The sequence below is a fragment of the Hoplias malabaricus genome, chromosome 14 (genome assembly GCF_029633855.1).
Source record: "Hoplias malabaricus isolate fHopMal1 chromosome 14, fHopMal1.hap1, whole genome shotgun sequence".
Classification (NCBI taxonomy): domain Eukaryota; kingdom Metazoa; phylum Chordata; class Actinopteri; order Characiformes; family Erythrinidae; genus Hoplias; species Hoplias malabaricus.
In genome coordinates, this window is record NC_089813.1 from 10,505,802 (window position 1) to 10,529,924 (window position 24,123).

The window sequence follows — 24,123 nt, forward strand, 5'->3', positions numbered from 1 at the left end:
AATCCTTTAACTCTAAGGGCCTGTACATTTTCTAGGGAACCCCACTTCCTCCTCTTTCTTTCAGAACTATATACAATGGACCTCATAATTCAACAGAAAATATGGGTTCAAAGCAGTTGCTGATATTACTAAGCTTTATTAATTTAATTTAATGAAAGCTTGATCAGCCAAAATAACACACTTAGAGAGACACTAAAGCACACAACGTATTGCAGCAACCTCCCTGTATATAGCTGTGCTTTTAATCTTATGTGTTGTAGTTATGAGGGAGAAATGGAAGCCTACGTGGTTAAGAGTGTACTTACATTTTAGTTGAAACTGGCGTTTTTCTTAGTAAATAAACACCTACCGTCTTGATAAACACCTTTAAATATTATTTTCTCATGTGGTCTCAGACCTTTGCCCAGTACCATACGACACACAAGCACACGTAAACAAAACGTCCAGGTTTGGGAAGCAGAGGCGGATGCGAGGTGGCCCCGGGGCAGGGCCGATGTCCAGGAGCGGGACACTTTGATGAATGGGCGGTTTATGGTGCTGTCAGGCCTAGTGCGTCTGTGGGGAAACGGTGGCGGTCTGGACAGCCCGGCTGATTGCCCAGCCTGTGGCCTCGCTGATGATCAATCAAACTGATTGGCTATGGCAAATATGGTTACCAATAGAAGAGTGAAAAATAGATTATAGCGCAGCACGGGGGTTTGGCGCAAGAGAGGCCGAGGGTCAAACAAATGAAACATGAAAGAATGAAAGGGGTCAGGGTGTGATGACGAAGGGGGGATGAACGGCTGGTCTTTCTCTTACACCTTTAACACATATTCACTCATATATACACAAACAGGGCAGGCAGAAGCAAGTAACAGAAACAGATACAGACATAGGCTTTAACATTAATGACAAGCTGGGGCCTAAGAGGCCTAAAAAGGACAGTGCTGATCACATTGGTCCCGGCTGCTGTATTTCTGAATAAGATTCTACTCTCATTGACAACCTATAAACTTAATGTACATACAGACTGTAACACAATAAATATGTCACTACCAGTTTCACATATAATATTTTGTTTAGCGTTTGAACAGTAAAAATGTAGCAAACCATGCTGAGCTTTTCAAATACATAAAGAAAACGATCTTCATATGTAGAAAATGAGACCTGGAAAGAATTTTCGTTCTGCCAAAAAGAACAATTGTTTTAGTACATTCCAACATTACCAGATTTTTATTTTTCCCCCACAGTACAACAATCATGCCATCAAAAACTTGGAAATATCGGTCAAAAATGTAGTCCAAACCCTAGAAAATATCCATAACGTTTTAATTGAGCAAGCAAACTGAATTGGGTAATAGGCGAAGCCCTGTAATAGACACTGATTGATTATTCTAAAGAAAAGGACTGTGCAAAGTTTTCTTTAGGGGGTGTCTGCATGTGTGTGTGTGATTGTGTGTGCGCGCCTGTTTGCACCTGCTTTTTTGATCAGCGCTCTTGACACGGAGGTCATCTTTAATACGCTTTGATCTGGTGTCCAGCAGAGCGTGCTCCACCAAGCACATCTTGTTGTGGAACAGCCGACATGGTGTGTGCACTATCAAATTGTCCTTTAATAGCCCTATTCTCTTCATCTCATTATCTCTCTCTCTCTCTCTCTCTCTCTCTAGCCTTAAGGCAGGAGAGCAACTGCCAGAGGGGAAGAGAGAGAGAGAGAGAGAGAGAGAGAGAGAAAGAGAGAGAGAGAGAGAGAGAGAGAGAGAGAGAGAGAGAATGCGTGTGAAGGAGAGGGAGTAATTTTTTGAGGCTAACAACATCACAGAAACCCACTCACTTCCACAACTGGCTCTAAATGGAATCGCTTTTTAACAATAATTCCGGTTAAACGTTTGCGCTTTATCAAAACTAGGTGAAATCTTATATTGTACAACTCACTGCACATAACTCACCTGTAGAATTTTAAAATTTAAAAGGGAAGGTGGGGGCATATTTTCCACTTTTTCTTTCCTCTTTTTTATACCTCTCTTGGCCTCTCTCTTCCTCTCCACTCCAAGAATTGCCTTTCACCCTTTGTCTATCTCACTCACTTTTCTCTATCCATCCTCCTCTCTTTGATTTCCTCTCCCTGCTCTCCCAGTCCTCCACCATCATAAACTCTCAGGGTTTTTGTCTCTCTTCACCGTCTCACTCTCACTCTTCCCCCTTTTCATCTCTCACACTCTCATCCTCCATCTCCCTGTCAGCCTCTCACTCGTTCTTTCTTTTCTCCCCACCTCTCCGTCTCTTTTTCTCTTTCTCGCTCTGTTTATTTCTCCCTCTGTATCTCTCTCTCTCCCTCTTTCTCTCTCTCCCTCTCTGTGAAGTTGAGGGCTGAGATGTATAATTTCTCCAAACACAAGAGATGGAATCAAAGTCGGAGCGCGGCTCTTTCTTTTTTGCTCCTGTCCTTCACTGTCAATCACGAGAGTGTGTAAGTGGAGAGCGGCCGAGGCCATGCGGCGCATCCCCTGGAGTTTTATATATTCCGGGAAAAGATGCAGGCGCTCCACATCCCTCATTAACAACGATCCACCCCGACACCCGTGGGCAGGTGCAACTGTAATTAACTATTGTTTGACTATCAAAAAAAAGAGAGAGGAAAAAAATGGGCGGCTGATTAAATGCACTAAATGCAGAGGAGCTCTCCTCCCCCCCTCCCTTTTCCCCTTGCCGTAATTTCCAGTGCTTCGGCGCGCACGCTGGGACCCTTTCAACTCGGCCACGGCCTCCAACCCGAGCTAAGAGCCTGTTGCCAGCGGTAATCAAAACTCAGACCCATGGAAAAAAAAAAGAGAGAGAAGGAAAAAAAAAAGCTTCTGGGGTCTTCAGCTCAAGCAGAGCACCTTCCATTAGAAACGTGTTACTTTATGAAATCCGGTGGCCAGTGGAAAAAAAAAAGAAAAGAAAAAAGAAAGAAAGCGCCTTCTTGAAGCAATTGAATGGCATCTCTTTAGTGATTAGAACTGCAATAATGGGCACCCCTGCTATCAGGACCTAAGTCCATTTTATTGCTAATTCATTTATGTGCTGGTTCAGAAATACTTGACGCAAATCTCCTGCTAAGAAGTCATGTTTGTCAAAGTATTGCCTTTATAGGCAAGATCTTACATCAAATCCATAATAATGACCACCCCCTCCCCCACCCCCCCACCCCAAAAAAAAAAAAAAAAAAAAAAAAACAGAATGGAATCGGTGGTAAAGTCCCTGTTTGAGCCTCATAACTCCATGAAAGCATTATTGTGATGGAGGATCAAAATTTACAAACTAATCATATTTCAAGCTGCAGGCCTTTTTAATTAAGCTCCTTTTTCAGACGTGTTAGCTAGTCGCCGAACGTAGGTGTGAGCAAGCGTAAGCAAACTAAGAAAGGAGGTACAGTGTGTATTAAAAAGAAAAAGAACATGAGCGTTACTCTAGGTCCAGCTATGTAAAATTTGAAGTGTAAAAGCTAGGACTTATGTTTACACAGAACAATAATGTATTTCAATGCAAAGCGGCCTTAAAACAAGAATTACATATGGGTTAAGATCTGCAGAGGGATTACTGAAGCGGTTCAATCAAAATAAATGGCAGTGCGTTTGGCCACTGAATTGTTCTGTATTGTGAATTATTGCACACTGCTCTTCCTGATTCCCTGCCTAATGTTCTGCATCACATCCTGATAACACATTTTATATGATAATGTCCTGCTTAAGCGCAAGCATGCACATTCCCTACATCACTCCAGCTTCATGGAAAGGTGTCTTTCTTTCAACTCACACTACATAGCGACCACAGCTGAAAAGACACAATAAAAGGGAATGTAAACGATTCTGGGAAACTACTGTACTCAGAGCAAAACAAACACAGGTTGTTTTCATTCAGAAGCACCACCATCTTTTAAGGTGGAATGGTGTGTTTCAGTATGAAACAGGACTGTAGCATTTCAGTAACTTGTCTGTACATTTTTTATTCATTTTAAATTTCCACAGAAACACAATTGTAACTCAAGGCAGTTCCACATAAAATAACGTGTAACAGCAAGACAAGTCAAAATTACCTACCTATGGAGCAAACAACAGAGCAGTACCCTCAACTTTTCTCAATGTTTTGAGGTCTATCCACCATCCGAATCTCTCCCCGTGCAGTTTATTGTGGTCCAGCCAGTGACAAACGGAGAGAAAACCTAAGCTATTCCGGGTCTGGCCCTTCATTTTGTCCCCATTTAATGAGCCAGGGGTATGTAGAAACCCTGGACCTTTGTCCAACGTACAAACAAACCAAAGAGCAACCAAATGGTGAGGAAACATCCTATGAATTTTATAAAAACTTTTTGATTAATGTCATGAACATTGCCTTAACAAAACAGAACATTTTTAAAATCCACTTCATTTGAATGTTCTGTTTTAGAATGTGGTTACCTGGCTGGAAATTAGTTCATATTTAGTTCTGTTTTTTTATGTCTTTTCCGATTATGTTTTTAATAAATGGTGCTGTTTTTTAACTGGCTCAACGGTAAAAAAAAAAGAGAGCACAGAATGCTGCAACAAGAACAAAATAAATACTGTTCGTGCCGATGAGAAACCGTTCACTCCTCGTTTCTTAATGAACATGTGAGTTTAATGGAGATGGCAGAGTAGTAGTCAGCCAGTAATCACGCCAGTATGGACGTTACCTACTGCACTATTTTAGAGTCTCAGTATCTCTGTTTTGCAGAATCATTACGGCAGTAATTGGCACAGCGTTGGGCAGAAGAGAGGGCTCCTCATTGCCTCTCCCTCTGGCCCCCCTGCTTTGTCTAATCATTGTTTCTCAATCAGATAATTCCTGCGTCGAATGCTCTTCCCCACCAGCGGCTGTTAATTAACACACCCTCCCTGTGCCCTGCGTCTTCTTAATGGCTTAATTAGGGGTGACAGGCTAACGACCCTGTTTACTCAATTGCCTTTCCTCTTTAATTATCCTAATGACTGGCGGAGATTCAGATCATCCTCTTTGGCCCTTCTTATATGCATTAGCATACTAAATGAGGCCGTCGCTTCCATGATACTGTGTGCAATCTGAGGACGGTGATTGAAGCTGTGGCAAAGGCCTTGGCTCGCCCCGAGAGTCATGAGGTCATGCGTTAATCTGTAACCGATCCTGATCCTTATGTCCTGATTAACAAGCGAAGAGCAACAGATCATTAGCATAAGTAAATGCTGCTGTCCTTGGGGGAAAGTTACACAGGCTTAAATGGGATTAATTAGATAAACATGAGCTCTTCACCCAACCAAATTGTTCTAGAGGGCTCTTATAATGGTTGTATTTCTTGAGAGAGGAATGGCTACCAAGTCGCTGTATGTTAACGGTCCCATTAGCGAGCCTAGCCACAGAGGGTAATACACAGCAGCCGCACTGTCTCTCTTCATCCCTTGCTTTCTTTGCAGGATTCTTTAGAGATTGTCCTGAGCTCCCCACCATCCCCTGCACGCATAATTAATGATAAATCTCTAAAGCCTGAGAGCTTGATTGATGGAAGAAAAATGGATGTTCCAAGCACCTATTGTTTCAGGGCCTCGGGATTAGGTGGAGTTATTTAACAGTTCATTTGAGCGGGTGAGGTCGATGTGTGTGTGCGTGTGTGTGTGTGTGTGTGTGTGTGTGTGTGTGTGTGTGTGTGTGCGTGTGTACCGGCTCAGTGGTGCCAGGCTGGACCAGAAACCTCGCAGTGGGGTAATACTCCATAATGAAGATTAAACCCTCAAAGCCTGAAACGCTGGTTGACCAGTGGAGGGGGGTGAATCCTTGTTTTATTAACTTGTCTGAATCAGGCTGCAATTTGCAAAAGCTTAGCGGGGACTCAGGCTTTAGCCCTCTCCCCGAGGTCTTATTTACTAATTCCATCCACACCTCTTTTGTTTTTATGCATTTCCATTTTTTTTCTCCTCATCCGGAACAGAGGCTCCTTTAGAAAGTCTTTTGTTTAGTGACTTTGGACATTTTTTTTTTTTAGAAATAAATAGCAGAGCTCAACACATCAAGCGTATTATATCCTGAGCGAACATTCTGAGGTCATCAAAGTGGAAGGAAACGGAATGGTGACCTTAAGGAAGAGGGTCTTTTAGAAACATACACATAGAAATCGATACTTATTTCTTTGAGACCTTTGCTGCAGCACAAACATGAAGCCTAAATGTTTAATTAGCTATTGTTTAAGCACATTAGATTACAATGATTGAGATGTATATGGCACCCCCCCCCTCTTTCTGTATGTGTGTGTGTGTGTGTGTGTGTGTGTGGACTGACCCATTTATAGCAGAGAAGCTGCAAAGTATCAAGAGCAAGTGAGTGACCCCTGAATTGTTCCAACTACTACAGAATGTATCCCATGTGTGCCACAGATGGAGGCATGTTACAACACACACACACGTACACAAACACACATACATACACACACACACACATCTGGACCCCACACTGGTATCAGATTCAAAAGGGATTTTATCTCTACGCATAAGGGTGCATGTGGGGTCCTAAAAACCCTACTCTGTCCAACACACAGCACGCAGGCACATGTAAGATCAATGACTAAAACTTCAGGTTTAGTGTGTTTTACTTCCAGGCTCTTGATTCAGTGGATTTAAATACAACAAAGACGTTGTATAAGATAGCATTATATCTAGGCCTGTCATGATAGCAATAATTCACAATAGTATTGTCATTTAAAGACCACAGTATGACACTGATAATTTAAAAGCATAACAAAGCAATTACCCCACTTTAAGGAGCAATGAAATGATTGCAAAAAACGTGTTATTTTAGATAGTTAAAAGTTAGTAGGTTACGAGGGATATTGGACATTCGAACTGGAATATAAAAAACTTTGAAAGAACCTAAAAAAATAAAATATAAATAAACTAAATACACATAAAAGCCCCAGAATAGAAAACCCAGAAAAATCCAGAGAACAGAGCAGAGCATTCATTCTTATGTAAACAAACACAAAAGTAAACACAATTGGCAATACTGAGGTCAGAGGAATTATTGAGGAATATCTATACATTTTATGAAAAGTCAGTAATGTAATAATTGTGAAAGGCCTAACTATAACAATATAAAAGCCACGCTAAAACATAGTTTAAGAAGAGTTTGCTATAGGTGCCAAGCTACTATGGATTGCTAAAGGACAACACTCAACTCATTCATTTCACTATATGTGTACATTTGAAATAAGCAAAATAATCAAGAAACAATCCTTAAAAAAATTACTTCCTAGTGTTTTCGGAGGGGTAGTTTAGCCTGTTCGGCAGGCCTTTTTTTTAAAGGAGTTGGTAACAAAATACCTAGTCAGCTCCTCTATTTAAACAGAAGTGGACTCTAACTTTATTTTTCTGCCATCCTCCCACGCATCAGCACCACAGTTTGCTCATAGCACAAGGATCTTTATACTTCATTCATTCAAGGATCGTCATTCATTTTCTATAATCCTTTCATCCTTATCAGGGTTACAGTGGGTCCAGAGACTTCTTGGAATCATCCAAACATCACCAGAGAGTGTCAGTCCATCACAGGGCATCGGATGGCTTATCTGCCTACCAATATGAGGTTTTGAACTGTGGGAGGAAACCCATGCAGACACAGAGAGAACTCCACACATGGAGAATGAACCTAGGACCCCAAGGCCCTGGAGCTGTGTGGCAATTATAAACCTGCAGTGCCACTGTGCTGCTCGTTGACACATTTTTAGGAACCAAGCTAAATTCCTTAAAGAACCTTATAGTAGATCTCTGTGTAATGGATATAACGGTTCTTTAATTGTTATTTTGTTATTATTTTTTAATTAACTAATTACTTATACTAACTAATTAGAATTAATTAAAACATTTTTTACCAATTAAAGTTGTAAGAATCAGACGTCCAAACCATGAAATATGTATTTCTAAGGGTTTATAACAATACCAACCCATTATTCCAGAAGACCATCTTTCTGAAGAACCACCTGAGGGGTGATTTATGTGAAAGAGCAGGTATGCCCAGCATAAGAGTTTCAATTATTCCTCTGTAAACAAGCTTTACTTAAGCGGCACGATCAATGATAGCGTCAGAGTGCAACATAAGGTCAGTCTTCTTAGAAACCAGCGCTTTAGCATCTGCCACATGAGCCACTAAACAAATAAAGGATTTGGCTCTTTTTCTGTTGTTGCAGGCTGAGACGACAGGTATGACAATGGGATGAGAAATGAGCCGCTTGGGTACTTCAGTTTAGACTCTTTTGAACATGGCCTTGAAAGAAAGGACAGGTGAGCCTGTTAGCGCCTTGCTAATAGCAACAAGGTAACAGCAAGCCCAACAACAAAGAAACGAAAAACGTGGTCAGATGAGGTCAGTACAAGAGAACGAATCAACGTGTCAGAACAGAAGGAATGGCTGGAGTATCTGTTTTAGGCACCAACATTTTTTGTCATTTTACTTTGTTTTGTTATTCTAAGTCCAACCACAAATTATGATCAGTAAACACTTATTTATCAGTGGGTACTGTGTCTGAATATCACCAAAAATTAATAACATTAGATTTTATTTATTTAAAGACATTCAGCATGGCCACTATTAAAATGTTTTATTTTTCAGTGAATGAACAATGAAACAAATTTACCAACACTTAATTTCCACTAGTAATCTGTAGTAGATATCTGTTCTAAACTCATAGGTAAGTACATGCTCAGATACACTACTGCCATATTGAGATAGAATTTTGCCTACTTCATACGTTGGTAGTTAGGGGCTCTAAGAATATATTAAAATTGTTAAAGAAAAAAAAGGCATGTTTCTATTGACTCTTCAGTATAACTGGACAAAGTAAAAGTTTATTAATACTTTAATTATATGTGGCCTTGGGACAATACTGAGGACGGTACCCATGATGTGAAACACAATCAAACACTCTGTCTCGATAACAATGTCTATAAATTGTAATACAATCTTAAATCAAATGTAAAAATAAAAATCCTCTCTAGGATTTCAAACCAGCCTCCGATTTCTGCAAAGGACTTCGTTCTGGACCTGAATCTGCCATTTTAATGAAGGTTGTTCATCAGTGAGGGTACCCTAATCATTCCCTTCTCATCTTTCTCTCCTGAACCCACTTTTTTACTGCTGTATTCTAATGTCCTCTGTGTAAAATATTTAGGTTTTGAGGGGGTTGGTGGGTTAGTATGTGTGAGCTGAGATGTCAGAGAGACAGAGTAGTGGGAGGGGGTTGCTTTCACATGACCTCCGCATGGTTGGGCATGGCCTCCAGACGAGGCTGGTCAGACAGCAGCCGGGTGGCAGAGCCTCTCTCATGGGCATTCAAGCATTCGTAGCCCTCAGTGCTAGAGGCCTCCATCTCTTTTGCACTATATTTCTTTTTTCATCCATCCTTCACTGTTTATTAGACACTAGAATGTCCACTTTCACTCTTTTCTCGCTTCTACCTGTCATAAAATTCTCGCAAAAGAATAAGATGATAAAGCATACTGTTAAAAAGGGTTTCTCAGCTGTAACTCTTCTAAGCAAGTAGAATTTTTCCTGAAAGTGCAGACACAGAGTAAAGTCTTGTTTTGCAGGTATAATAAAACATCTCTTACTTTACTCCCACAGTGTTGGTAGTGCTTGAAAATGGAATAAAAACAAAATACTTGGAAGCACAGACTCAAATCATTAGATAGTCCACAATGTTTCACACAATTTAAGAGAGTAGAGGGCCATGGGCAAATCTCTCCTGGACCATCTACTCTCTTTATTTCATGAAACATTTTGGGCCATCCAAATCAAACCCTGAAACCACCAATATTGTTAAAATAACCAAGATAGAATCCATTTCCACACCAAAAACACTTTGTCCACATGTTATTATAACAAGTAGTGTGGATTCATTCACAATACAGAATTAATGAACTCCTACTTTAGCGGCTGAGGGCCAGCAGAGAGTGGTGGTGGTGGTGGTGGGGGGGGTCGTGTAAAGAAGACTTTCACTCGTGATAAACTTCTGCACTTTCTGCGTTCTTTGTTCAAAGTTGCAGCCGTGATGGTGGGGGGTGGCATTCAGAGAAAGATTGTGAAAGGAGAAGGAGATGAAGAAAGGGAATGAGAGGACAAGGAGAGTAAGAGCTGTTGCAGTGTATGAAAGCTAATATTTTGTCCTTTCAGCAGTCTTCCATTTCCCCTCTCGCCTTCTCTGTTCTCTTCATCCCTCTCTCTCTCTCTCTCTCTCTCTTTCTCTCTCTCTCTCTCTCTCTCTGCTTCCATCTTTCCTCATCTCACTCTCCCACTTGAATTCCAGAGCTGCAGACGGGTGTGTGCATTCATAGACATGCCTCTGTCCACAATGGACAACTCCATACTCAATCTCTCTCTCTCTCTCTCTCTCTCTCTCTCTCTCTCTCTCTCTCTCTCTCACACACACACACACACACACACACACACACATATACACATACTGCCCTTTAGTTTCACATAGAGTACCCAAGGATCAGAGACTGCAACCGCTAAGAAGATCATGCATAATGACAGCATTCTGTCCAGTGAGAGAGAGTTCCCACAGATAAGGCAAAAAGCGATGTTTGTTTTCAGTTTTGGTCAAAAAAAAAAAAAGTAGGATGGGAGATGCCCTTGGGAATTAAAATATGAACAAAATGCCTGCTTTTCACCCTTGTATCTGGCCTGTAAATAGTTCATAAACTCACATATTGCATATTACATAATGCTTGAAGATGTGATCTCTATACTTGTATACCAGCATTGACAGCTAAAGTATGTAATTTTAGCTGAGGGGTGTGTGTGTGTGTGTGTGTGTGTGTGTGTGTGTGTGTGTATATTATTTTAGTATTAATTTTAATAAAGTAGGATCATTATCATTTGCTGGGTATGGAAAGTAAGGAAGTTTAAAACTGCTAGGTCCAGGACAAAATAAATCACTTATATTTATTACTATATTATCATTTTTTATAATTTAGAGATAAAGAACATGCAAAAATGTGCATAGGTTATATTCAAAATATATACCATTTTATATAAAGTAGTATTTGCAGATTTTGGCTTTGGGGTTGGGCCTCCTAGAACTTGTCTCTGGCAGATACAGAGACATGCTTAATACTATATAAATGCTATTAAAATACTGATTGAATATTATAAATAAAACTATTTTAACACACTAAATCAACGTTGACATGCTGCTCCACATTAATTCATCCATTCACTTGTAACAACTTCCTCTCGGTCACAGTCATGGTGCGTCTGGAGCTTACCTGTATGTGAGATACTTATTGTTTAATCTCTATCAGAGTATTCAGGACATTTTAATATTAAATTTGATCACGTCAGGGACATTCTGGCCTTCTTCTAGCAAGGAGAATAAAGCTTATGACTTTGTTTCCAGTTCATGAGTGCATGTGCATGTGCGTGCAAGACATCATCAATGTTAAACACGCAAGGGTGTCTTGCTCAACAATCGCACACACCACAACTGAGTTCTCCCCTCGAGTGAGCAGACAGTCCGTATACACCCTGCACTTCAACAAGCTCTGAAGGGGGAAAAAGCCTGTCAGTTAGGAGCCATTAAAATGTAACCGAGCCAGGGGAAGAAAGAAGGGATATTATCATTAAGTCATCTCATAGTCTTACTAAAAACCACAAATATTATTCCTACAGAGCCCTCCTTCCCTCGTAGTGACAGAAACAGCCAAACGACATCAAATCGCACCGTGTTTTTTTGACAGTCTGCTGCTAAAGTGCACGAGAAAGGCCTTCTCTTTTAATTGAATAGGCATGTTCTTCCACTGAACTGTGCTCCCTAGACCGAGATTTCCTGCTCATGCTTAAAGCGAGAGGCGGCTAAAACTATGCTTAAGAAAACTCAGCTTTCAAAAGTTTGCTTTTTTGGTTGTGCACTGATGTAGCAAACAAGAAAATGAATTCTGGACACCTCCTTACAAGAGGAAATGTGCTCCCTAACAGACCAAGAGTTAACTGACAATCACAGAAAACAAATTATATTTGTGTCTCATTTCAGTCCCGTTCAACTCACCTCACAATTTCATATTTGCATAGTCCGAACGAGATGAGAAACACATGAGGAAACAGAGCTGTGTGTGTGTGTGTTGGGTGGTCAAGATCTCGAGCCCTCTACATTCTTCAGTGCAAGCCACTGCCCCGGGGGCCGTATAATTGCCCTCTGCTACAGATAGTTACCAGCCTTCCCCCTGTCTTTCTCTCTCCTCTTCTTCACCCCCCCTGTTTATTCTCCTCTGATTTCAGCCTCCTCTGGGTCATCATTCATCAACGGGGCCCCTCTGGCCCCTGGGGACTGGACCAGGAGGCCCCTGTTTCTATCCCCTCCATAACCGGAGGCCATTTCTGATGGCCCTGCATTATAAGGGCACAGAACAGCAAGAGAAAGAGCGAGCGGGAGAGAGAAATGGGGTTGTGTTGCAGGGGGTGGGGGGGGGGATGGTTGCTCGGCAAGTGATTATTGTATCCAGATAATCATTTCAAACAAATTATCATAATTATCAATCAATCATCACATTTGGAGAAAGCCACCCTTGGGGCAGAAAAAGCGCTCCCCCTGACCTGTAATGCATTTCTGGGACATAATAAGCCATCATAAATTTGAGGGGTCACCGGAGATACAGGAGGGAAATTTCCTGGCTTGATAAAGCAAACATTAAAGGCCTATTTACCCCCACCCCACACCCATGACCCCCTGAACTAATATTGCTGATTCTAGTCCAAAATCTCCAGCCGCACCCATTCACCCTCTGCTCCTTACAGATTTTTATTACAGAGCTGTCATAAGCACATATTAAAACACCATTTCTCCATATTTCCTCTGTGCCATTGCTCCCTACACTTATCAATAGCTGAACCTCCCATGATGAACAGAACAGAAATTCCAAGTTGCTTGCTCCTTTAAATTTAGAGGTTTTCTTGTTGTTTGCTGTGTACTATTTAAATTCAGCTTAATGTATGACATTGTATTCAATACATAATTAGTTACATAAATTAATCATGTACATTACTAACTAATTTTGATTTGCTCTTCTGTATTTTTCCATTTGATCCGATGTAAAAAATAAATCCATAATTCCATAATGGTTTATGAAATAGGGTTTTTATGATGGTCCTTGAAAAAAATTATTTTTTAAGACGAGTGGTCATTTCTTTAGCCTGTAGAAAAGAGGCCTGTGCTACCAAGGGTCAGAGGGGGGGAAAAAATTAATGTGATCGCAGAGACCAAGTCAAAAGAGCCATTAATCTCTTTCCCATTAAAGCATCACAGCCCTGCTTTAGCCTCCCCGCATTTACAAAGAAGCCTGAATGGAGAAAACGTTTTAATTTTCAGCCAGGGTCCAGACTTGGGACAGAGCTGGAGGGGATCTGCCTGGGGGTCTCTCTTTGGATCAGTTCCAAATGCAATTACAACACATTGATTTTCTATAATGAATCTATGCCTGTGAGTGCTATCCCAGGCAGATCAGTGTGAGCTTATGGTTGTAAGATAGGCACACATACATAGATACAGATGCACATATACACACAACAGACAAGGTCTCTGCCTTTCAATTGCATTTAACAGATTCATGGGAATATTCGTGCGCTTGTGTGTGTGATACCCGACCGATAAGGCGGCCCGATAGATCCGTGGCAGCCGCCGCAGATCCTATCTCCAGCCGCCATCGATAGGCATCTCCAGCATCTAGAGCGGGTGTTTGTGTTGGTAAAGGAGGATAAATAAATGAAAGAAGAGCTGAGCCTCTCGCTCCCCTCATCCCTCTCACCTTCCTTCGCTCTCTCTATCTATCCCATCCTGCAGGATTGGGGCTAAGCAGGCTTTTCAGCCTGGGAAATAAAAGCTGCTTCTTTTCGGTTGTTGTCTTTAGGAAGGCTGTCTGAGACGCGAGAAAATCACAGAGAGAGAAGCAGATGATGTTATAGATTAAGCGGTGCTGACATTTTCATCGCAGGAGATTCAGAGCTTGGCTCTCACACACATGCACAGACACCCACACTCATAAATGTGACCACACACAAAACACAATGTAAAAAAATAAATAAATATTCAACCTAACACTACAATACCTACAATTATTTCCCTGTATACAACGTATGAAGATAATGCGTAGATCCAAGCACAGAGCACCAGCTTAAAAAAGCATGAGAAATATAGTGTGGAAGATATTATCAATACACTTGTTAAAAATATACTAGAACGCAGATGTGATTATATATTAAATATTAGTCGCATTGCCTGCACTTAAACAAACAGTGATAACTAGTTATGCCCCAACACAATATGTTATGTCCAAACGCAAATGATGTTGTCTAATAAAGTAGGATGACTCAAATAGAGTGCTTTGTAGGAGGTAAGACGTAATTCTGGTATGACTTCTTGGGTAAAGGTGTAGTAACATCATTCGAAAACAGCGTGCGTGTACTTACCTGACTCAGGCTATTTATATCACAACACAGAACAAAATTATAGAAACAATTTGATTTAGGACAAAAATAGGCTGCTTCCAGCACTGGCTTGTTTTTTTGTAATGTATATTTATGAACTCCATACTCTGATAAAATGAACGGAAAGCTCTTTTAAACCAATACCACATTTGTTTGATAAGAAGAAGGGATCATTTACTATGACTCAATTTTGATAAACAAGTCATTTTTGTGAATGCAAGTATCATATTTCTACAAGTTTCTTTTTTATTTGTTCAGTTTGAAATTTGCAGATTCAAACCTATTGATAGCGATTGCATATATGTTATTTATTTTGTGGCTAATTATTTACTTACGCAATATCTTAATACTTATGCAACACAAATGCATAGCAACTCCTCTATGTAAAGTCTACAGTCTAGCTGCAGTGAGGTCTGATGCGGTCATTAAGTAAAGCCGCACGCTTCAGCAGACTCCTGCTGCTTCTCCAAGCAGGTGTCTCGCCATTGTTCTTTCATGCTCCATTGCTTTTACACTTGAACTCTTTTCTCTCCCCTCGGTGACCTTCTTGCACCCGCCATAAAAGAGATGTAGCTGCCCACCCCTTCAATAAATTTATCACCTCTTAAAGTATAACCCGAGCTTTCACTGGAACGTATCACGGATGAGAGATTCTTTGTTATCTGCGCTCTGAAGCCACCGGTGTTGAATTAACACATATAGCATTGGTTGGAGTCTAGTTGAACAGAGTGTGAGACTTAATTCAAGTGTGGAAGGACTTGCTGTACAGTCATATGAAGTGCTGTAGTAGATATATCTGCTCTTTATCTTACAGTGATATTACTTCTAAAGGAATGGAAATGCATGATGTACGAAAGCATGCAAAGGTATCAAATCTCAGTGATTAATTCAAACAACTATAAAAGGCTGTGCTGTTATCCGTTAAGTTACTATTTTGTTTTGTTTCCATTTGGAAACAAGCCTTTTATGTCTGAAAGTTAGAAAGGAATGATACAATAATACCCTGCCACTGTTTATGTGCCTGTGTTATATGTCTGCAACCTCTAAACTGTTCCTAACACATTGTGCCTTAAAAATTGTTAGCTTCAAGCATTGTGTGGTGATACGTTTTGAAAACTGGGGTTTTGTAACATGGAACATTTAATGACAGACTTACTTTTTTGATGCAGCTCTCTTGTGATGACGCTTCGTGATCATTCAGCATTTGCTGTTGAGAGAAAAAAAAATACTAATATTAAAATACTTGGTTTGAAGTCCATTTTGTCCATATGTTTCTGCCCATTAGTCACACAGTGTTAGAATCCACACAAACAGGTCCGTTGGAGTTTACTTGACAGCTCAGCACAGTTTACAGCACGTTTCAGATGCCAAGGCTTCAGTATATAAACCTCACTCAGTAAGTCAAACTAACATTTTAAGTCTATCGCACCAAAGTCTCACTGCAGATAAACATACACAGACTTCATGTCCATGTCCATGTTGTCTGTAGACAATGAAATGGATAATGGAGCATAAAAGCTGCATGAAGCTTCCTTTATTGTTGGATGCACTGTGAATACTTCGGAGAGCGTACACAAGTTATTTCAGTCTATTTAAGAGTTTAATATTCGTGTATTGGATAAGTGTCATTTATATGGCAGAGTCAATCTTAAAGGGTTAATCAATCCACAAGAATGGGGGTTTGAATCAAACAGTTATTTGGTAGCTATTCAAATAGTCAAATTCCATTTCTATATAAATAGAAGAAAAAAAGGGGGGAAAAAAAAGAAAAACAGTGAAAGTGTGTCACTATGGGGGGCTGGGTTTAGACTTTAAGTGGGTCTGAAACCTGACAAGCATGGAGCATAAAGCAGCTACTGAGTGATGGGACAGGAGTCCATCGTTTGACCCGTGGAACCCCCCCACACTTTCCCGCCTGGCCCGTGGAGGCTGAAGCCACCTCTTTGTGTGATGAAATGAAAGACTCATAGATTTGACATTAACTCACGGGAGCAGGAAATTTTGGTGAGCGCAGACAGTCGGAGGAGGAGATGTGGAATTAGGGGCCTTGGGGAATATTTATCTAGAGAGGCTCTGAGCGAGAATGTGGCCAGTGTCTTCAGGACTGTGATGAGAGGCTAGTCTGTTCCCAGGTTCAGGAGATAATGGCTGCTCGTGTGAGCGCAGCACTTTCTCTGTGTTGTTCATTCATTCGTGGCAGGGGAGGAGAGGAAGAGGGTTACGCTGTGGGATTATTGGGCTGCATTACAGGGGTACACACTGATCCCCTCAGACCGAACCCACCTCCTTTTCCCCTCTCATCTCCTGAATGGAAGATGTGTTAGGGTGGTGAAAGGTTTGTGGCCAGTGATGTCGTCCCTTGTTGAACTTGATGTGGTACAATTTCAGAGTGCTCCCTAACACAATCTCCAGTTAACCCTCGTAATTCACACTGTAACAAACATTTAGAGACGGCTGAACTGAAAAAGCATGTGTATATTTGGCAGAAGAACATGTTGCCATGTTAAGATTTAGAAAAAGAAGCAATAGTGTATATAGTTATTGTCTCACATAGCAATATTTGTTGTATATGCCATTTCTATACAGGCAATCAACCAAATATGGAATGTAAAAAAATACAGAAGTTAATTCATATTGTAAACATTTAGGTCATTTTTAGTGAGGCCAGATTATATCAGTATCAGCAGATATCTGCTCTTTTAAAGATCACTTTGCTTTGATTTTGCCTATATTTCAAACTGATAACTGCTGTTATATTCATCTTATGCTGAAAGAAAACAAGGAGATAATAAACTTCATACACCCTCCCTCCACTTCTCCACTGATTTCAGTACAGTGCTGTAAAAATTAACTACACCAGGGGAGCCTCAAGAGCCTGACTTGTTTACTTTAATTTGTTGATTTAATTTTTTTTACTCTTTCATTTGATTTTTGCATACAGTGAGTTTAAAGCTAAAATGTTTTCAAATCTATTTTATAAATGTGAATATTGATATCGCCACTGGTAGATAGTACATGTATGATATCAGATAGCAGCATCTGCCCAGATTTCCCATATCGATGCAACCCTACCAATGTTGATACTAGGAATTAATCAGATATTATTACTATTAGATATTTCGATTAGATATTTTTATATATAGCCAACTAACATCCACATCTCTTCTTCTCCTTGAGATAACTGATGTGTATGGACATAATTCCTGTTTACATCTTAATTACATTTTTAGAAAAATCTATCATTTGAGCATGAATGAGTGAGTATAAGTGTACAGAAAATCTTAAGTGGGTGGGGTGGGTGAAAACCTCATGTACACCCCCATGAACTGAAGAAAAATGTAAAATAAAAACAGTGTATGTGTGTGAATGCCCTCTTTTAAAGGTCTCCCAGCACCTCCTTTATCAGACTTTGATTGGCAGCTGCGTGCGCTGCCCAAATGCTGTGGTTCCTTAAATTAGGCCGTCAGTGTATCCAAGCCGACCGAGTGGAAGCAATTACATCACAAATACTCAAACAAGTCTACTTAAACTACTTACATACATAATTCAATCCTGTAGCCATGTCAGGGCCGCACAAATCCAAAACAACGTTACGGTGCCGGCGCATTCGAATGACACATTTAAACAAGCGTGGCGCAGAATCCCAACCAAATAACTGCAGCTGCTTTTTTATTTTTTTATTTTGTTTCTTTCATATTCTACACCGCACCATATGCAAGCTATTCTCCCTGTGCACTCATGCCGCCTGACACTGTGCACACAGGCACACACACAAACACACATACACACAAACACACACACATGCACACTTAGCGCATGTTTATAAATGTGTGTAGTATAATTACACTGCAGTCTGCTTCTAGTTCTGCCAGATCCCAGCTCTCTCCATACCACAGTGAGACACAGAGAGAGAGCGAGAGAGAGAGAGAGAGAGAGAGAGAGAGAGTGTCAATGGGCAGCTGCAACAGTTTACAAACTTTGTTTAGACGGCAAACGCCCCCAACAGTTCTCAGGTAGGCCCCCCTCTCTCCAAAGTATGCCAAGCATAAATGTGTGTATCTAACTCTACAAGAGTAACCAGAAACTCCATCAGACATGTGAAAACATGAAATGGTTCACTGATGTCTTAATGTCTTTCAGACTGGGATTACGTGGCGTCTTCCACCTCACAGATTTGACACCATCCCTAGTCAAACTGGAGTTCAGATTTGTTTGAGGTTCAATTAGGGGTCTATTCTGAATAACCTCCTTATGAGAAGAAACAGGACCTGGAAAATGGAACGAAAACAACACCCACACTAAAGTAAACCCAAGTCAATAAGTGATGAATGGAATTACAAATGATTTCATTGGTGTGAAGTAGGGATGTAAATAATTGGTGTATTAACCATTAACCTAGAAGAGCGTAACCAATAAAGCTGGTTGTTTTATTGTGTTTCCACTAAACAAGTTTCTGTTTGAATAGATGGGTTTACCATCTAGATTTAAAAAGAATTAAACCACATCACATGCAATAATCAACTGGTTTCACTTGAAAATGTCTATTACCAAAATCGGGGACCATTTTTTCACCAAACATTCAAAAGCATTAAGACAGTCTCTGGTTAATGGTGAATAATAATAATCTAAATAATGATCATTTAAAGGTCAAAACATTTTTTTTGAACTTCAACATCCCTAAATGTCACTAAAAATAACTGAATGCTGAGTGTGCCACAGTGTTTTCACAGAGGGCCTGCTAATTTTAGATGATTTTCAAATCTCACATTTAGAGTGACAGGGTTTAAATGCCATGTGTTTGTGTGTGCATTTACATGTATGTGTATGTGGTTACCTATACTTGCCCCAGTACCCAGCTGGATAAATGACTTAACGTCAGAGTGTGAGGGCTGACTGTGTGTGTGTGTGTGTGTGTGTGTGTGTGTTGAGCAAATAAATAATGTATTAATTAGATGGTTGGAAAGAACTATTTGCCATGAGCGTCTGTATGATTTATGACATGTCAGAATCATTTCAAAGTGACTTTTCTGATATTTTCCCCTTTTCTTATTCATGACGGGACAATTTGTGCCAGGGACAGTCCAGCGGGAATTGCAATGTTTTTCCCAAACAGACATAAAATGCACAATTGAATCTCTCAGAAAGCTCCTCGTGACGTTTGCTTACACAAGCATGTCACGGTTTCTTATGTAAATGAAAAACCGTGAAGCTCTGGTGATTAGCGTGTCATGCTGACAGTGCTAGAGAGGGTCTAAAAACAGAGGTGCTGTGGTGGAGGACTTTGAAAATAAATAAGGGGCCCAAGCATTGCTGATGAAAGTGCAGCCACCTGTGGCATGATTCAGCCCAACTGTCTGAACCTAATTAGCACCAAGAGTGTGGATGTGTGTGTGTGGGTGTGAGAGAGAGAGAGCGAGAAATGGATGAGAGACAAAGAAAATGTGTATGTGTTCACCACAGAAGAAGAAAAAAACATCACTGTTATTAACATTATAAGCACACCTTTGTTAGCAGGCAACATCAGGAGTTCCTCATCTTTCCTCCATCCCTATTCATACTGACACACAGTGATGACCAACAGACAAAAGAAAACAACCTCACCCTTCGGACACACACGAACAAGCCAAGCTTTTCCACCTCAGTCACTGGGCTGCCTTAATAGACATACGACAGGCAAAGAAAACACCCCTCCATTTCACAGAATAGCTTTTTTTCCCCCTCCCTTCAGTTTAACACTCGTGCCAAGTAAAAGACAGCCTCAATCAAATCAATGACAATGCTTCCTTGTCATTGCATAGTTGGGCTTATTCTAATTGCAATTAGGGAAGAACTGGGAATGGAACTCTAAAAGTGTGTCTCTCTCAACTTGACACAGGGGGTAAGGAGTAAAACAAGCACATTCTGAGGGCTTTTGCAGGGGGAAAATATCGGTGCACATTGCCAAAAACAATTCTCCTCAAGTCTGGATAATATGAGGCAATATAGCAGTGCGGCCAATAGATGGTTATGGATGTCAAAAGCCGCAAGTTTCCAAAAAGAAACACCAGAAAACAAACCTCAAGGCCTTTTGAACCGACTGAGTGACATCCCTTTGGCTCGCTCGACCACACCAAGCAAGCCACAAATTGAAAGTTTTGCTTCGCAGTTATTGAGAGCATTTTCTTGTTTTGGAGAAGGGTGCAACGTTTAGATATGTAAATGCCGGAGCGTTACTGATCTCCTGACATATAGATTAGAGGAGGAAGTGCTAGCTCGGTTTGGTATAGTTGAAAATAAACAGCTCAGAGGGGGAGAGAGAAAGATGACAAGTGTTTCTAGGAACTAGCGTCATGTTTTTATGGGTCCAAAAAAAAGGAGAAGCCATGCTGCAAAGGTGGATCTAGGCTACTAAACCAACACAATGTGACCTACACACCTCAGTCCAAGTGGTGTCTTTACTTTTGACACAATGTCTATATCTGTAAATTCCTACACTGGGCCTTTTGTGAATTTGTGAATGGTTATGTCTGAATCATGTTTTCACATAGCATGGTGTGAGATTGTATCACAGCTGGGGCTTCATATTAAAACATTAAAACTGAGGAACCTATAAGTCATTCTGGGATACAAAGTGGGCTGTAGGCACACCACTGGCCGGTGGTATCCCAGTTTAAAGCATAATTCAACAAAGAGCCTACACATAAAAGCTCAAAGTAGCAGTAAAATAAAAAGTTCTTGGTAAATACCAGGAAGGTAGCGACAATCTGATAGGCCATATTCATTATGACTTTAATAAGTTGAGGACTTGCAGCATTTTCGGGCCAAGGCAAACATCAAGGGAGTACTGATAGTGAACGCTCCACCGTGGGTAATTAAATATAATCGCTCCCAGCTTAGCATTGTTTGATTCTCTATTATATTCTTATCAGCATCTCCTGTCCTGTCAGGGAATGTGAGAGAGACGTGGCGGGCGGTGAAACGGATGGCTAAAGGAATGCTGAATTCCTATTGTGTGAACACAAAGGAGAGAGGAGAGACAGCCTCGCAATGCGAGTTTGTTTAACACTTATCACTGCGGCTAAAGCTAACAGTGGCTCTTGCTTTCGGTCAGGATGAGGTGGGTGTGGGAGAGATAGAGGGCGAAACACAATGACAGATTTAGTGGACAAACACTTCAAGCCTTTGTGTGGAAGGTCACAGCAGCGTTCCGTGAGCGATTCACATTTCTGCACTGCGCGTGAAATAGGTTCATGAGTCCTTTTAACCGAGATATAAGATCAAACAGGATGTGTGTTTCACTAGTCTGATGTAGCTACACTCAACAGCCACATTATGAGCTCCACTACATGGGTGCGCTACAGGGGTAGCCAGTTTGTACAGGATTCATTGAACCCTAGGACAGTGCTGACTATTAGAGTGACATCGACATGGTAGTATGTGGTGCTAATACAAGTACACACACACGCATCAGATTTTAATACACATCAGCGTCAGTACTAGGTTGAACAGTGTTCCATTCAAAAACATTCCGCCAAAATTGGCTACCTTAAAGGAGCAGTAGGTTAAAATTAAAGCTTCAAAATCATTGTGTTGCTCCACTGACTTGTAGGGAGATCAGAGCCCCTGTTGTTGCTAATCCAGGCTCAGCACTACAGAAACTGCACTGTGTAAAGTTTAGAGTAGGGTAGGAAACCACCCCACCCTCCCCTGAGAACTGCAGTATCTACAATGCTGTGCCCAGAGTAGCAACGACAGAGGATGTATTCTCCTATTACAGGTCAGTGGAGCATCAAAATGATTTTGTAATTTTGTCATTTTAAGGTAAAAATATTACACAACGTTCCTTTAAAAGCAACTGCAATCAGAATGATGAATTTGCTGCACCAATGTCCAACCTTAGTCCCAGGTAAAAAGGAATAAAGCCCCCAGCTCTGGATTTAGAGTGGTTTAACCATGTTCCCTGAAGATATATATCTGTGGGATGAGATTTGAACTGTGTTTGTGATCCAATATGTGTTTGTGGTCAATAATGTTACTGTTGTCTTTTGCATAGTAACAAATATCCCAGAGCATTTAAATCTTTTGTTATGGCAAAAAGGACATACGTTCCCTATTAATGCAGTTAATTTCAGAAGAAATTCTAGATACGTAGACAGCATAGTGTAACTCATATAAGACTTAAAACCAACTTTGTTGGACCATGTGAAATACATTCATTCTTCAAAGCTGACCCTCCAGTGTGCTACTGCATCGCTAACTCAGCACGTTCACCTATGCAGTGGTACTTTACTTTATGAAGCTGGGTGCAGGGAAAAATCGACATGAGTGTTTATGTAACGTGCTGTCTCAAATTTATTAAAAGGGTCATATTCTTATTCATGCCGTTATCATCCATCATCTCTAGCCTGCTGTGGCCTTTTAGCCAGGACTCTGGACTTCATATTGACAGAGCAATACAGATAAATCAAGGTGCAGACAGAGTTTATTGATAAGTCATTTAGGAGGATGATCAGTAATCATACGGGAATAAAGGGCAGACAATAGATCTCGCCCGTGCTAACTCCGTAACAGCGGGCAGTGCCTTTGCTTGCTTTTAAAGTAATTCACAAGATAATCATAAAATGTATGTTTCAAAATGACCAATGACCAAGCAATGCCTGCACTTGTGCTTGAGGCATCTTTTAGACTTTGAGACTTACATAAATACACTGTAACTGTAGACAGCAGTCGGAAAGCAGCTGATGGAAATGGGACAGTGCCTGCATGGACTGGGACTTTATCTCATTATCGGAATACTTTTATTATGACACTCTCCTACACTATGATTGACTGTTTGAAAACCAATACTGCTTTATCAATACCTGCTTTCATGCAGCATGTTTCAAGCTAGGGGTAAAAGTGCTGTCTACTGACAATCAATATAGGCTTTTAATTCAAAGCAGGACTTCTCTGGTATGCAAATGCACGTAGAAGCATACTTGCAAGATGAGAGTATTCGCCATTTGGAGTCTGAAAGCTAGCTGGAAAGAAAGAAAACTGGGTTTCATTTTTTTGAGCGTTTACAGCAGTATGCTTCACTAAAACCTATCACATTCCAACTATGAGAAAACATTTGTCTTTTTAAAATCTTGTCCTGTTTGTTGTTTATTTGTGTCGCTGTCTAAAATCCCTAAGCACCTGCAGAGAGGAAGCATGCTGTATTCTTCTGAGCAGATTTCTTTCAGTGACTTTAGAAGGCCTGAGCTACTCAAGTGAGGTGAGGAGGGAGGAAAGGATTTAAGAGGAGTTCCTGTGGCATCCAGACTGCGGCTTTGCAAATATCGACACGAAGGGAAGACCGGGCCCAACCAAACATTAAAGTGAAAAGTCTCTTGTGAGTTGCTCTAAGTGCGTATACATATGGGAAGGGGGTCACAAGCACTGGCTTTCTTCAGCTGGAGTTGAGGCAGAGGTCAGTTAAAGAGCCACTCACTGATGAGAGTTTTTTCCCCAGATGAATTAAAAACTGGACTGTGTTTACCGTATGTTTAATATAAAAGATTTTAAAATTTTGTTTTATCATGGATTTACACCAATCTGAAAATGGCTTTAGCTATAAATCACATCAAATGGGCCCATAGAAATGTCCCTCCCCTGTCGAACCCATAAAACGCAACAAATCTCATC

The 24,123-nt window shown here is 40.7% G+C and overlaps 1 protein-coding gene across 11 annotated transcripts in view; it reads right to left on the bottom strand.

Annotated features, from left to right (window-relative positions):
- Window positions 1-24,123, bottom strand: part of prdm16 (PR domain containing 16) — a 284,189-nt gene that overhangs the window by 93,487 nt on the left and 166,579 nt on the right. For all 11 annotated transcript variants that reach the window (XM_066643466.1, XM_066643465.1, XM_066643464.1 and 8 more), the window contains one exon: window positions 15,635-15,685. In XM_066643466.1, the coding sequence (XP_066499563.1) occupies window positions 15,635-15,685 (51 nt within the window). The remainder of the gene's footprint in view (window positions 1-15,634; window positions 15,686-24,123) is intronic.